Source organism: Mya arenaria, chromosome 17, assembly GCF_026914265.1.
Source record: "Mya arenaria isolate MELC-2E11 chromosome 17, ASM2691426v1".
In the NCBI taxonomy this organism is placed as follows: domain Eukaryota; kingdom Metazoa; phylum Mollusca; class Bivalvia; order Myida; family Myidae; genus Mya; species Mya arenaria.
The window spans coordinates 55,260,348-55,275,983 of NC_069138.1; the positions used below are offsets into that span (position 1 = coordinate 55,260,348).

Here is a 15,636-nt window from a genome sequence, read left to right on the forward strand (position 1 = left end):
ACCTAGTATAATGATTGATTGATTAATCATAAGATTGATTAATTGATTGATTGTTTTTTTGATTGACTGATTGATCGTTCGATAACTTGATTGATATATCGATCGATCATTTTTTCGGTTGATCGACTTATCGGTTGATTGACTAATTTATCAATAAATCGATTGATCGATAGATAGATTGAATTGATTGATTGTTTGATTGATTGATTGAATGATTGATATATTGATTGATTGAAAAAGTTTGAGTTCAATATAATTTAATTTCGGTCTTTAATCTTGATGCTTGCTTAAAGGTAACTGTTATTTTGTAGAACGCTGTGTATGTTTTAATGTGTTTTAACCCGTACCAAAAACTGTTTGACAATTCAGTATTGATTGCACAATGATTACTAAAATTGTTAAATCATGTCAACTCCTATCATGACTAAATATCTTATAATCATGATAATACAAAGTGAAGTGATACAGATACGAAACTTTTCGTACAAAATATAGGGCTACATACGGGTTAACACAAGTCATTATCTAGCTCAAAACTCATCTAAACAATATCTAAATATTTTGCCTTATTCGTTTGAAATTTACAATACGTGAATACGGACACCAAGTTTAACAATATGGTTAGACCAACGCTTTGGTGCATGTTTATATTAACATTTTCAATACTTGTACATTGTCAGAATAACTATGTGTTTGGGGACTTTTTGAAAGAGATCAACCACGCTTATGATGGTCCCAAGTCTGTTGAAAATTGGTCAAAAGAAGTAAACAGTTTTCGAAATGGTTTGAAAAGCGCTACCGACAAAGCCGCAGGATATTCCACAATAAGGGATGACACCATCCAGCAAGCTGCATTCCTATTGGTTGAAAGTTTGGCAGCACCCGAATACAACGTTAGCGAAGAATGTTCCAAGAGCACCAATCTTGTTTTACAAGAATTGACCGCAGGACAGATGTGGGCAATACGAAGTAAGTTTGAATAACGCTGAGTTTGGGCTTAACTGAGAAGTGTTTATAATTATTGTTGCAATTTATCTGCACGGTAGCGATATAACGGTTTCAGGTCCATTCTACATGTTACTGTCCCACAATGGCAGCTAATGTGGAGATGAAAACAAAGACAACCCTCTAAAACATGGTGTGCAATGGAGTGTATTCTTCAGTGATTTTAATTCATTCAGGAAAACTTAAAGCTCGAACGATGGTTTACTTATGCATTAATCAAGATATAAGACTCTGAGTGAGTGTTTACATTCAAGTATTTAACGAATTCATGTCACATGTTTGTATTAACCTTTAAGGTTGATATCGGTAACTGTTGAAGGAGATATGCAATCAGATCCGATACAATGGGAGTCTAAAACACTATTAAAGTCATATCTTAATAATCTAAAGAGATTATTGAAAATTTATGTCACTGTTTCTCTGATGTTATCCCGTTTCACTGTAAAAAGAAATAAACGCACACAGAACCGGAAAGAAAATTCTATGATGTCATGTTCGATATGATGTCATTTGGCTAAAATTCGGCACAGTATTGCTTTTAAAAATCAGTTATTATTTTGAATTAAATATACTTATGGAATACAGAGAAACTGTTTGAATCAGTGTACGATAGCAATATATTTAACTACATGTTAACCAAAATTTGAAATTTGCAATTTTGCAGTATTCCAATCCCATTATATAAAGTAATGGCTGGTGCTGCTTGAAAGGCCCTCAGCCGATATTTGTATGTTCGGACCTGATGAGTAGTAATTAACGTACACGATTACTTGAAACAAATCATATGTTTGTACCTTGTATATCCAAATGTTCAGTTATCGACAATGACGGAAGACCCCTGGCGTCATTTTCGCTTTCCTTACGGCGTTATATTCGGGATAATGTACATTACACTCCTTCCTATTGTATTCATGCAAATCTCTTCCAACCTTTAGTGATTGATGCCGCCGGGAAGCTCCCTAGCGGTCTGTTCGACCTTCACACTACATGGCTTGGGGATTGGGAGGAATGTCTAGCTATCGAGCCGTTAGTGAACGATACGAGAACGAACATCTCATACAAGCCGTTTGATACACAGTACTGCACGGCTGTGTTTCCGATTGGAACAAAAGACGTAAGTTATTTTCTGAGTTCATTGTTCGCACTTAATTATTACTGAGTTACATGTTAAGCTTATAAAACATATTCTCAGTTTCTCAAGGAACCATCTAAGGAATGCATATAACAATGACAGTTTGATTGAGGCAAAGTGAACAATTCATTAGCAACATTTGTTGATGCAACGTTGCCTCTGATCCAAAAGTTATTTCATGAATCCCTTGTTTGTTAGAATAAACAATTAAATAAAATATTGATATTGGGTTTTTTCTTCAGTCTCTCATGAATAGAATGATATACCAACCAGCCACAATATACAATATGGAATGTATCAAGTATGCATCAGATGACATATACTGTGTCTGTGCTCAACAAAAATATTTGAATGTAACTTAAATTTAAAACAAAATAAGAGTGTTTTGATGAGACTCTAGAATAAATTGGCCAGTAGTCTAATTGAAATCAATGAGGTATGTGTCAGGATAAGGAGAAGTATAATATTAAATACAACCCCTGCCACCGACCCGGCTCAATTGGTACTTGAAACCACAATGCCATGTTATGTCACGGAAGAAGTTTACCAATCGTTTCTTTATAAAATATTTATTTCTATTCTATTTTTAGCTTGTATATGGTCACCATTTATGAATACAAGAAACATTTCATATTCAAAGGACACTGACAAGTATAATTGTGTTTTGATTTATCTGTTCTTTTTGCTATACCAAGCGTTATCATCAGCTGCTTTGTTAAAGCTAGGGGTAAATTTTAAGGTTATACAGAGATCGCATTAGCATGAGTTGTGTACCTTGTTGCTAAAGACAACGCAAACAAAGAAAGCATTCTCAAACATGTTACAAAAATACACAATTCTCGATCACTAACACTCAGTTTCCTTTAATAGTATCATCAATTTGTCACCGACAACCCATGTGTTACACGATAGTGTACTCTCAGTTTGATAACAAAATATTTCTACTTATTTTTTCAAAAGACAGTTTAGCGTGTGGAACATTTTCAATACGTAAAACTTTTATGACCACTTAACGATGCTAGAATGGATGTTGTACCCGAACCGCTTTGTCTATCACAATAAAACAATAAAAATAAACCTCAATCAAACCAAGAGGTGCTATGTTCACACTTGGGACTTGCTATCGATGGATTACCCTTACCGAATGTAATAACATGTTGTTGTTTGTTTTGTTTCAGTCCGCCACTTCTTTTTTGACTGGCGGAAATGTTTTAAACCTGAGAGTTGGTGTATGTGTCCCCCTGACATGTTCCAACTGGTCTACTGCCATCCTGATTCATAATGGTATGATGGTGTAACACACCCCTCCCTATTAAACCATTTGTAGCATAATTATGCTTATATCTCAATCATGCCAAAAAGCCAAAAAAAAACACAAAAAACGTTTGAGTATTTGCGTACCTGATAGTGATAGGTTCTACGACAGCCATTTGAAGTCACGGATACTAAATAACAAAGGCCCTGAATGGCACATACTGAAAGTACGTCTCACCTTCAACTTAAATGACGCATTGCAAATGGTTTGCCATGATTAAGGTGTATTTTCCATCCACCCCGACATTTTGATTGTGTGAGCGTCCATCGAACATGTAATAGTAACAGCACACACAACCTGAGTAAATGTACATTCTAGTACGAGTGTTGCGGTTGTCGTAACTGCTTTGTTCCTTATTGTCAAGGACAACGTTCAATAAATAGCATAAATAGCGTCGTTATTTAATAGTAAATGGCAAAACTGTTACGCCCGTTCTGATTGTTACCGTCCCGATATCGGTGTTATTGTGTAGACAAAAACAAAAACGTCTTAAACATGGTACAAGCGTGAATTAGTCTACCGATGGAGGGCATGAGGACAGGGTATTCTAGGAGTGTTTAAGTACCCAAATACATCTCTAAGCCGATTAGTCGCCCTTAAACTGATTGGGTTTCAATGCCTCTATGGTTATTAGAGAATTCACTATTCACGATGTGTTCTTGCACTACCACCTGTGGCTACCTGAACATATGAACGATGCAGTTAATTTAAAAGTTAATTGAGCAATGTATCTTTTTGTTTTTGTATGATCGGTGATATTCGCATAAATCACTTACATTGTGTTATCGTACTTGTCTTTGTAAACGTGTCCAAATTGCACATATCTGGATGACCTAGTTCACAAAAAGAAGTCTCTACATACAGTATGCTTACACGGTGTGTTTTGCAACCTCTCTATTTTTTTGCTAAGAAAAGTGTTCTCTTATGATATCTAAGAGTTTATTTTAACATGGGAAGAGTTCCATAATTGAAACTTTACATTTTATCTTTTTCGAAAAAGTAATATACCTTTAAAACGATGGAAAATATAGTTATAAGCATATGTTAATGATATGCCAATTCTATAAAACAAAAAGGTTTCGCTGTTCAATACCACATTATGTGATTGTATTGATGATGTTTCCAGGGATCTGAATCTGGCTTAGTATCTTCATCTTGATATTCTTATCCTGAATTATCATGTGTTAAGTGAGCACATTTAAGGATGAAGAAGTGCACAAAAAGTAGTTAAAGTGATTTTCACGACGTATATTATTTCCTTCTGATTTGTTTTCATTCTGTGTAAAATAAACACATATCTGGATGACATATAATCAACAAAAGTAGTCCAAACGTGTTTCACAATCTCTATATTCTTTCCCTTTTATTTTTTCTCAATCAGGTTCTATTCAAATGAATGCATATGTGAATAGCGTTGTGCACAAAAGTACTCCAAACGTGTTTTGAATATCTGTATTCTTACCATTTCAATTGTTTCTCAATCTGTTTTCCTTGCAGCACTAGTCCAAATGAATAAACATTTGAATAACGTTGCGTACAAAAGTTTCCAAAGATGTCCAACCGCTGTATTCTTACCCTTAAAAATGTTTTTTTTTTCAATCTGTGAATCTGTTTTATTTGCAGCACTGCAAGCCATTCCTTCGAATATAACCAGAGATATCGTTGGGCCTTATGTGACATGTCAGCAAAACTCTCTTCCTTGGTCAACGAACGCAATAGTAGTGCTGTGAGAACGTTTTTGATTTTTAAATTAAATAGCAATTATTCCAAATTGTTGATTAAGCTTTATACACACATTATATAATATTTTCGATGCGACGGCTACAATTCAACAGCAAGTGTAAAATTATATTATTGCAGGAAAAAGGCTTGTTCGACATTGTCAGATACAGAGAGTACTTATGTTACTATAACATGTAAACCATACTTTCCACTTTTTGATGGACTTGATCATTTTATTACAGAACATTTGTTTAATAAATGTTAATAATTTTAAGGGTCATCTGTGGTATGTTTGCTTTCGTCATGTTAGCTGCAACTGCGTATGATGTTACAATCAAGCACGTGCTAAATACACCACCAAAAGAATACCCACCTTTGGTAGGTATTACTTTCAAACATATTATTTAAGATATAAGTGAGTCCTTTTTAGAATAAGTCAAATTTTGTTATATCTTTCAAAAATAACCTTAAAATTATGTTCTATGGACGTAGACCATGGCTTAAACTTTAGATTTGATCGTTTCTATAAGTTATTCGTTCAAGCAAATCGGTATTCATTATTCATCGGTATAACATTATACGTATTGCCATATGAAATTCGTTTTCAGAATCGTGTTTGAGTTTTACCCAAACGACGAAACAGTCTTTACTTAACTGGGGTTCCTTCATTAAAATATATTTCGTTTACCTTAAACTTCAGCCTTCAGGAAATTATCACCATGACAACAATTACCACTCAAGAATGAACGGGAACGAGTCAAGAATGACAAAATATCAACAAGGTAATCCATCGCGATACAGCTACGCGTATTGTATAATACTACAATACTTGTAGAGTAATAACTGTATTTACATGTCTTTCAACATTATTTGCAGCTACTGTAGTTCAACACAAATCAAATTATTTTCCATTTAATTCTAATGATATCTTAGCATTAACCACATACTTATGTTCTGAAAATATTGACCTCGTTAAATGTTAGTGTAGTACTGCTATTCAAGTTTAATAGTATTATCTATTCGCAACTAGAACACGAACGTAATCCATCGGTTTGTTTCTGTACAAATAGCACTGATAAATAAGGGCAAAAAGGATCCATTTAAAAACAAACTGTACACATGTTTATTACATAGAGGGATTATTTCTAACTTTACTTTGATTAAGATGCACCTCTATAATTTAGACGTATTTGTTTCTGTTCCCATAATAATTTTGACCCATGTGGTACACCTTAATATATTGCGTTTGTCTTGTTCGTTTGTGTCTTTCGGCTTGTGTGTTTCGGTCTACTTATACTTAACAAGGTGTAATATTAGTTTGTTGTGTATTCCTGTTGATGCATACAGTTAGGTGACATAAAACAAATATACTTTATTTACGTTAATTGCAGGCATACATGGTCGTCTTCTGTTATCTTTTTCCGCCTATACGAATGCGCAGAGGATTTTGAGTACAATGCAACCTGCAAAGACACTAACCAGCATTAACGGCATCAGATTCATAAGTATGACGTGGGTTGTCTTGGGGCATACGTACGTCGTTGGGCTAGGAATGATAGGTTTGTGTTAAATTGAGGCCCTACTATCACGCATTATCTAATCAGCAGTGAATGAAGGCAATGATGAATGACCATACGATTAATTTAAGTTAACTATTGAATACCAGTTTCAGAACTCACACTCGTCAATCTGCTCGTACGACTCTTGATGAAAAAACTTCCCTCATTTTATTAGGAGTTGTGTGATCACTGAAAACACTTGTGATTTTAAGCTTAGAGTTATATCAGTGTTTTTTTTATGTAACTTAGTATATCGCCAGACTTATTTATACCATGTAAGTTCTCATACGACACAGTAATGTCTTTTGACGGAGAGGTTTATTTTAAGTGTTTTAATTTCTAAAACTAAAGTGGCAATGGCAACACCATTATAAGTATGTCATTGGTAAGCTAGGCTTTCCTTTGACTTTTGTACAATCTTGTCTTTGATATGCAAGTGTTGATTAAGAGTATGATATATATTAATATGTATTTATATGGTATATTCGATTAACTTTTTCAATGAAAGTACAATATTTTTTACGGAATTGCATACTTATCGATCGAGCGTTTATGTATTTATACAATATTGATTGGGAATTCATCTATTATATATGTTTTCATCGGGAATTAATGTATATCATACATTTTTCATCATTTGGTACTGTGTGAGAGTGGTTTTATACAGTTTTGATCTAGTATAAATTTCTTTTTACTTACAGATAACGGTGCAACATTTCTACCGTTAGTGTTCAAACGATTCTCCTATCAAGTAATTGTTAATGCAACCTTTGCCGTCGATACATTCTTTGTTTTGAGGTATGCTGATGACAAGATGTTTTGTTTTTTAGTTATTTCTTGCACCTTGGTCCATTGGAACAATTAAAGTGTTGGTTTGTGGAGTACACTATGATTTTGTTTCTACTTGATTTGAAAACTTATATAGTGGTAACACTCCATTCATTTTAAGAAACAATAGTAATTGAATTTAGTAATTGTAACAACTTATTATTTATCATTTCCGTGTGTGAATATATATATGTGTGTACAGAAAGATCTACTACTTTGTCAATTTATCAAGCAAAGAAGAAGAGGAATTTAGTGTATTGGACTTAAAGATAAAGCTCATCATCCATCAACATGCTTTCAAATATAAATATTTTCAATAAGCTATTTTATATTCAAATCAAATTAACGTAAGACATATAAACTAATCATACATACATAATAAAAAAAATCCATTATGGAGAAAATGCATCAAGACATATCATGAAAGTGATACAGTCACTTATAATTGTATCACTATTAATACGAAATAGTTTAATTATATACAATGCATACATTCTAATAATTAATCTTAAATACATGAACATTTATAATGTGAAAATAACAGAAGAACTAACTGTACACACATTTTTAATGGTTTTCTCAGTACAATTTCCATGAAATTTTCATCTGATCTATTACACACAGCGGACTTCTTGTTGCTTATCTTACGCTGGGAGAAATGAAGAAACGTGGAGGTGCAAGAAAGTTCAACTGGGGAATGTTCTACTTTCATCGATTCTGGCGGTTTGTTTGCTGTTGCTTTTTGATTCCCTTTCTGTTGTGTGTCTTTTTGCCGGCAATGTTCCGATCATTGTGTAATAGTTAACATTCACTTATCCTAAAAATCTGCTTAAAAAGCTGATGTATAAGCTTTTACGTTCACATATTACGATAAAGTGTATTGTTGTTTAAAACAGTTTAAGAGAACGTTCCAAAGTACAATACGTTTCTTTAAAACACTCGTTAACATAATAATGTATCGATTGTTCTGTCACAATCGAAACACGCTCGTATGCTGTTATGTTCCCTGCAGATTGTAAAATCACACTCTTTAAGATGCCTTTTTCTATCAATATCAATCACGTCATTTGACAACAAACAGCGTGGATATCTTCGTCCTTCAGGCTGACACCCCCATACATGTTGATTCTAATGTTCTACATTCCTTTGATTAAACACTGGGGAAATGGTCCACTCTGGCCCCAGCAGGGGATTGAGGTCAACGATTGTAAAGACACGTGGTGGACAAACATATTGTATATAAACAACCTTGTTCGGACAGATGAGAGGGTACAGATATTTCTTTGTATTTCAAATATCAGTCTGTGTGCTCGTACATAATTATTCGTACATATGCTGTTGTTTTTTGAAAACCGTATTTTCGTTAATTTTATATTCAAATGGATGTGCCAAGATATACAAAGTCGTATTATATTAAAATGTCTCAATGTATCCTTTAATATATACCGTCATAATCTTTAATATATGCATGTATACAATTACATACTGTTACTTGGTATAAGGGGTGTCACTGTAGTTTTGTGGCATGATTTACGTGTGACTAATTTATCTTGAAAATAAGACGATGTGTGCCATCATACCCTTAAATTTGTATATTAACAATTTCATTTTAGTGCATGGTGTGGTCATGGTATCTTGCGAACGATATGCAGTTCTATGTTATAAGTCCGTTGATGATAATATTGCTGTTCACGTAAGTTAATTGTTCTAAAGGACCCAATCATACTTGCACGCTTTTCTACATTTGCTCCGCTTGTCAAATATCTTTGAACTAGCTGGCTTGCAAACTACTTGGCAACCTTGATGTACAACGACGGGTGTTGTTTGGTCATAACTGTTTCACCCTTCTAACACAAGGCTATCTTTGTGCAAATTTGCAGACCCTGTTTAGTTCATGACGTGGTCCTTGTCCCTTGCCAAAGATATGCAATTTTACATCATAAGCTCACAGTAGCTGGTATTGGTTATGTGGAAAATTTATATCATGCTCCTTAAACCACAGTTTGTTTCTGTTATAACAGTCTGCTTAACTTTGGTTTTGCTGTTTTACCATAGCCTTGGTGTTGTCGTTTGCGTCTTCGGGATTCGTATTTTAAGGTTCCCATAACTCAACACTTGTTAAAGATAGGCACATAACACGTTATCATATGCCACATGTGACAATATGCCCGTGTGTTTATTTCACATTCATTTCGCTTCATTACCAACCATAACAGTACAATATAATACTTTGTCCTCCAGTTTATCACAGCATCAAAAAATATATAATAAAACATTGCATGGAATGGTCATATTAAGACCAACTGTGTTCAAGTATTTACATTTAATACAATTAAATAATAAAATGAACTTATAAGCATTCTTAAGATTAGATCGTAATTGTGTTTAACTGTTGTATCCTCTGATTTAAATATATATCTATATTTTTTTAATATTACAACTAATAACCTATAAATTTAGACGTACCTCATAAAATTGTAATTTTTTGTATATACTCTTGTATGTATTTTGTTGTGTTCCTATTCGTGATTACTTACATACATGCGCACTGTGCATAATGGCGTATCATGTTGTAATCATATGTCATTGACTATGTGTATTGTACAAGTCTGTATGTCTCTCTGCCTGCCAGTCTGTCTGCCTACCTGGCTGTCATATCGAAATCTTTTTCAGTTCGCGACTATGTGGAACTATTTGTTGTGGCGCATTCGTACTTCTAAACTTCATCATTGCCGGTGTTATATCAAAGGTTCACCACTTACCGGCAAACATGGTTTTGGGGTAATTATTTTTAATACAAATATTACTTTGATTACTATTTTTCTCAAAAATAGATTTCCGATTGTTTGTTTGTTATGTTCTATCAAAGGTTTACCACTTTCCGTCAAACATTGCTCTTCGGTAATCATATTATTAATAAGTATACATTTATTTCTTCGAATACTATATCATTGAAAGGTAGTTCCTACAGTCTTTTTGCAAAACAGAAAATGAAGATAATTCTTTATACTAATAACATACAGACGACATTTTGATTTAATTATATATTCGTGACCGAAATCAGTTAATTGTCTTCAGTACACATAACTTACACGCAGATATTTTAAATATGTTTAACTACATGATTCAACGAGTTCTTAAATTATGCAAGAAAGTGCCAAGTGTGAGCTATCATGATAGGATGAGTCATCGTCCGTCATCCATTCGTCGTCCGTTGATTATCGTCAACATTTTCCTTAAAACATCTCTTGCGAGAATAACCTTATTCGCTTATGTTAATCATATCGGTACACATCCAGGGTTACTTCAGCAATCTGACTGTTTTTGTTGTATATTACTAACGGGCTAAATGTCCCGTTGCCTTTGTATTAGCCAGTTCGCATGCACAAGCCTCTTAATTACTCACTGAACAAAACAAATTAATGACTAAATTGAAATTTTATTGTTTTTGTGTTAGGTACTAAAAGGCAATTTGGCCGTTGTAAATTGCTGAAAGGATTATTGGTTGTCTGGCGTTTCAAAATGATTAAATGATTTAATTAAGTGAATCCGTCGAAAACTAAACATATGTACTGGTAGTTATAAACAATCACAAACATTCTTTTTTGCCATATATTAGAGTGTTTTTGTTTTATTTGTGCACTTCAGTGATACCGGGGGAGATGATTATGACCTGCTGTATATCAAGCCCTGGTGCAGGGTAGGGCCATATGCTGTTGGCATATTCACCGGATATGTTCTTTACCGTACTGAATGCAAAGTAAAGATTCCTAAGGTAGTGTTTATTAGATAGTATACATAGATTCTCGCCACATTGATACCACTAATAAGATCAGTGATTAAAGAGTTATGAACGGACTTAGCTTTTGAAACTGTCATCAATCGGATTTAAGTTGTTTTACCGTTATTCGGACAGCAAAATGAATGAGAAATAATCCAATACAGTGATATGTGTTTCACTGCCCGTGCTCTGCCACTTATGACAATTATGATAATGGCCTTACTTCTCGTCTTGTATGTGCTATTGTACATGTATTTATCGCATCGTCGATGTATATTGTAGAATACATGGTATTATGTTGCCCTTTGATTTGGCTCATGGGAGCTTTAACTAGAACTATTTCATAACAATTTAAGATAAAGGTGTATAAACTTGTGCAAAGTCACTCTCGTTGGCACAATATTGCTCGAGAATGGAGTACCCGAAGAAAACCCACATATCCGGCTTAGTGGCAACAAACCAAACTCACATGCACCAGGGTCGGGAATAGTACTCAGAACGCCTTGGCAATTGCTCTAACCATTGCCCTAAGCGGACAGACTGACTGCAGTTGCAACTAGGATTTATCACATCTTTAATTTTAATTCAATAATGCAATCGCCTTGAATGCTACGCTATACTTTCTGTAGCTAATACCACGTATTAAACAAATGAAAATACTATATACAATCGATTGCAGGTCTGGAATATGTTTGGATGGGCCATAGCCACTGCAGTTGCTCTTGCTATACTTTATGGATTGTGGACGCCTGACTTGACACCGAAACTCGGAGAGGACATGTCGGCACTTTACAATGCGACAGCGAGAACGGCCTGGGGTGCCTGTATTGCATGGGTTATATTCTCATGCGCAACGGGGCATGGCGGTACGTCATCTACACATGTGATGCATGACAGTATATCAAGCATTAACTCTGAAGTCTTCATTCGTAGGAAATATATGTTGCGCGCAGAATACTTTTAACTTTATAAGTGACTGGGATGTTTTCTGTGACATGTCATAATGCTGGCAAACAAGTTCATATTTCAACTCAGTTATTTATCACTCGCATTAAAAGAATGCATCACGCATATGCTTGTGATTTGGTAAGATTCATTGTCTTATGATTCGTCTAGTATATTAAACTATACTAGTTTCCTTAAACTCGATTGTGACGAAAGCTGACAGTTTATAGAATCAGCCTCAAGTCAGACTTTTTGGTAAAAATAAGTACTGGTGCTCATTCGAGAAATCACGAGGACGTAGCCTTGGTTTGGATCAAACTATCAATATCTTGGTGAGAAGTGGATACCTTTACTACTTGACCACTCTCCATTTCACATTTGCCTATTACAAGTAGCCAGCACGTCCAAATATTATGATTATGAACAAACAATATGTTACTTCAAGATGTAAGAATAATGTTATTACAATATGCTGAAACTGTTTTCTTATATTCAGGTCCCGTGAACGCCCTTCTGTCCTGGAAGGCCATTATACCATTGAGTCGGTTGACCTACTGCTGTTACCTCGTACATCCGGTGGTAATGAATACGTACTATTACAGTCGACGGACTCTTATGCATTGGTATGACTTGGATCTGGTAAGTTTTTACGTTGTTGTTTTTATACCTGCTTGCGTTACTGTTCATACATTTGTTTAAATAAGCAGAGTGTAATGTTGACTGTTTTACTTTTTCAATGTTAAAATAACAATGCCCTTTCTGTACTTTTTTATATCTGTTCATTGTAGAAACTAGTTTTAAAATTAAAATTTTACAATTATAACGGATGAACTTTATTTATAATGGCCGCATTTGGGTATAAATAAAAAATAAATTTAATTTAAAACCTTAACTAGTCATCAAAAGTTGAAAGCAATTTTCGAATATTGTTGACACTCACGTTCCAAAATGTCGTGTCCCAGTTCGTGTGTCAAGCTCTAGATTTAGAGTCTAATTTCGCGACTTTAATTTCGCGCTAAAGCAGAAAACTACATATCCATGGAACGTGTATGCACTAATTCAGTATTGACCAATGATTGTTTAACACGTCTAAATCACAGCGAGCTATATACAAGGCCCGTAAAGCTACATAGTTTTTTTCAATAAAACAAGATTTACGATAAATCGGATTTAAGTCAAATAAAAGTAAAAATGCTTGAAATCATTAATGTAACTTTATGTTGAACGCACATTTATAAAACGAGACTGTTTTATCGAAAACTAGAAAATCTTCCAAGATGACACAGATTTACATAACAATCTTTTGATGTATATGCCCAGTAAGGCCTTGCAGTAAAATATAAAAATAAATTGGGTTCATCCTTGACATAAACAAATGTAAACAATTTCTATAAGATATTTCTCTTTGCGTGTGTTCATTTTATAAACTATAATACGTCATTTTTATGTATCCAACTTTTTTACTGGATATGTTCCAGTTTCCGTACCTGTTAAGGTACTCATTCCGTGGTGTTCATACTTTGGGAATATTTATCAATGGGTTTAGGATAATAATCAAAAAATACAATTCTCTATTTCAGACTTATCTGTTCCTGGGAAACCTTTGTCTCTCATATGCAGTTGCTTTTGTCGTCTCACTTGCCTTTGAGTCACCGATGATGGGGTTGGAAAAAGTAGTGCTTGGACGAGGAAAGAACAGCTAGATTTAATATAGTCCCAAATAGCTTCTATTTGTTGCTTGACACATAAGTAAGGCGAGATAGATTTGTTTTTTGTTACTCAAACTTGCCGACACCATGTTTTGTTATTTTCGAAACAATATACGTTCCAAAAAATGTGATGTTTTTTCGCCCGTTTCGGCCCAATAACGCTGATGTTCAAGCCGACAACGATATTTTCATTCGATCGTCAACATCTGGTTTTGCGACTTCATGGCTTTAATCCAAGCAACATGGCCAAGATGGCCAAAAACATAGAAAATATTATTGGGCTTTGCATTCAGTTCTTTGGGACCATTGTTACACAAATCCCAAGAAATATTATAAACGGATATTCATTAGAACGTTTGAAAATCAGAAATGGACACTCTTCATTTAATAAAACGTGTAAAATAATCCCAAATAGCTTCTTATATTTTAGACATTGGTAATGTGCGATGGGAAACAGTCTGAATATATATATATATCGATTTGACACAAAAACTAAGTTATAATGTATACAGTTTTTTTTTTCCGAAATAAGTGAATGCTTTTTGGACTAAAGTCTGATAAAATGTTCTTTCATAAAGATTGGTCAACTTCTTGCTACCCAAAAACATGTTACAAAGAATGTCTGTTTTACTCCCGAAAAAGATCGTTCCTCAAAAAAATTCAACTTTTGGCCTTTCCCATAAAACTGTTGCACTGTGGAAGGCCCTTAAAAATGATGATGTTATCGGTTCTTCCAAACAGGTGTTATAATTTAAAACGTGGAAATGTTATCGGTCCTTGTGTAGGTTTAAGGAAAGGGCGCTGGTATCAGTTGTAAATTTATGTTTGATAAAAACTATTATATTGTTGTAGGTCATTTTTACGTCTAAAGCTATCAAATAAACAACTTTATCCTAAAATCACATATATGCTGAATTATAATTACTTGTTTTCAATATTTAGAACTGTTGATGCTATTTTAAAAGTTTAACATTTCTGAACGAGGACGATTAAGCATGCATTTGTGAAGCATAAACCCTACGTATAATAAATACAGCGGTGAAAAATATATTTATGATTCGTTGTCTTCCAGGCGTTATCAAATTACAAATGTATGTGTAAAATTGTTAGAAGCTAATTTGCCACCTATTGCGACATTACCTTTACAAAAGTATTTAACTCCAGAAAATAATCACCATAAAGATAGTTCTAAGAAGCATATTCAACGTTGATTAATTTATTTACTGGAGCGATTTAACAATCAAGAGGGAGAGAGAGAGAGAGAGGGGGGGGGCGAGAGAGAGAGAGAGAGAGCGAGAGCGAGAGAGAGCGAGAGAGAGAGAGAGAGAGAGAGAGAGAGCGAGAGAGCGAGAGAGAGCGAGAGAGCGAGAGCGCGAGAGAGAGAGAGATGATAAATATATGTATTATAATGTCTAACTTATTTTACTCTGATAATAAAAAAAATGTATTATTTGTGTATAGTTAAATAAATATAAGCTATATTTTGGCGGTTTTTTTTTACAGGGGCATAAGTGGCAGCGTAGCTATTTAAAGAAAACAAACCAACATTTGTACATGTAATTTTTATCGGTTTACAAATCATATTCTGTTTTTGTTTTGATAAAAATCAAATGTCAGTTAAATAAAATCATGCATTAAGA

At 34.1% G+C, this 15,636-nt stretch overlaps 1 protein-coding gene across 1 annotated transcript; it reads left to right on the top strand.

Annotated features, from left to right (window-relative positions):
• The first annotated feature begins 604 nt into the window (after positions 1 to 604).
• LOC128224600 (nose resistant to fluoxetine protein 6-like) lies at positions 605 to 14,462 on the top strand. The gene is made up of 16 exons (XM_052934517.1): positions 605 to 969; positions 1,941 to 2,119; positions 3,316 to 3,421; positions 5,076 to 5,178; positions 5,450 to 5,552; positions 5,875 to 5,956; positions 6,566 to 6,733; positions 7,435 to 7,531; positions 8,186 to 8,284; positions 8,665 to 8,830; positions 9,175 to 9,254; positions 10,235 to 10,342; positions 11,210 to 11,336; positions 12,022 to 12,208; positions 12,784 to 12,926; positions 13,868 to 14,462. The coding sequence occupies exons 1-16, from the start codon at positions 618 to 620 to the stop codon at positions 13,988 to 13,990; spliced, it is 2,223 nt and encodes a 740-aa protein (XP_052790477.1). The 5' UTR covers positions 605 to 617; the 3' UTR covers positions 13,991 to 14,462.
• The last annotated feature ends 1,174 nt before the right edge of the window (positions 14,463 to 15,636 follow it).

Excerpts from the sequence above, each read along its gene's own strand:
- LOC128224600 (XM_052934517.1), top strand. The coding sequence starts at position 618 with ATGGTTAGACCAACGCTTTGGTGCATGTTTATATTAACATTTTCAATA. Across the intron at positions 5,553-5,874 it reads CAAAAGAATACCCACCTTTG|CCTTCAGGAAATTATCACCA; the intron begins GTAGGTATTACT and ends CTTAAACTTCAG. Across the intron at positions 12,927-13,867 it reads ATTGGTATGACTTGGATCTG|ACTTATCTGTTCCTGGGAAA; the intron begins GTAAGTTTTTAC and ends TCTCTATTTCAG.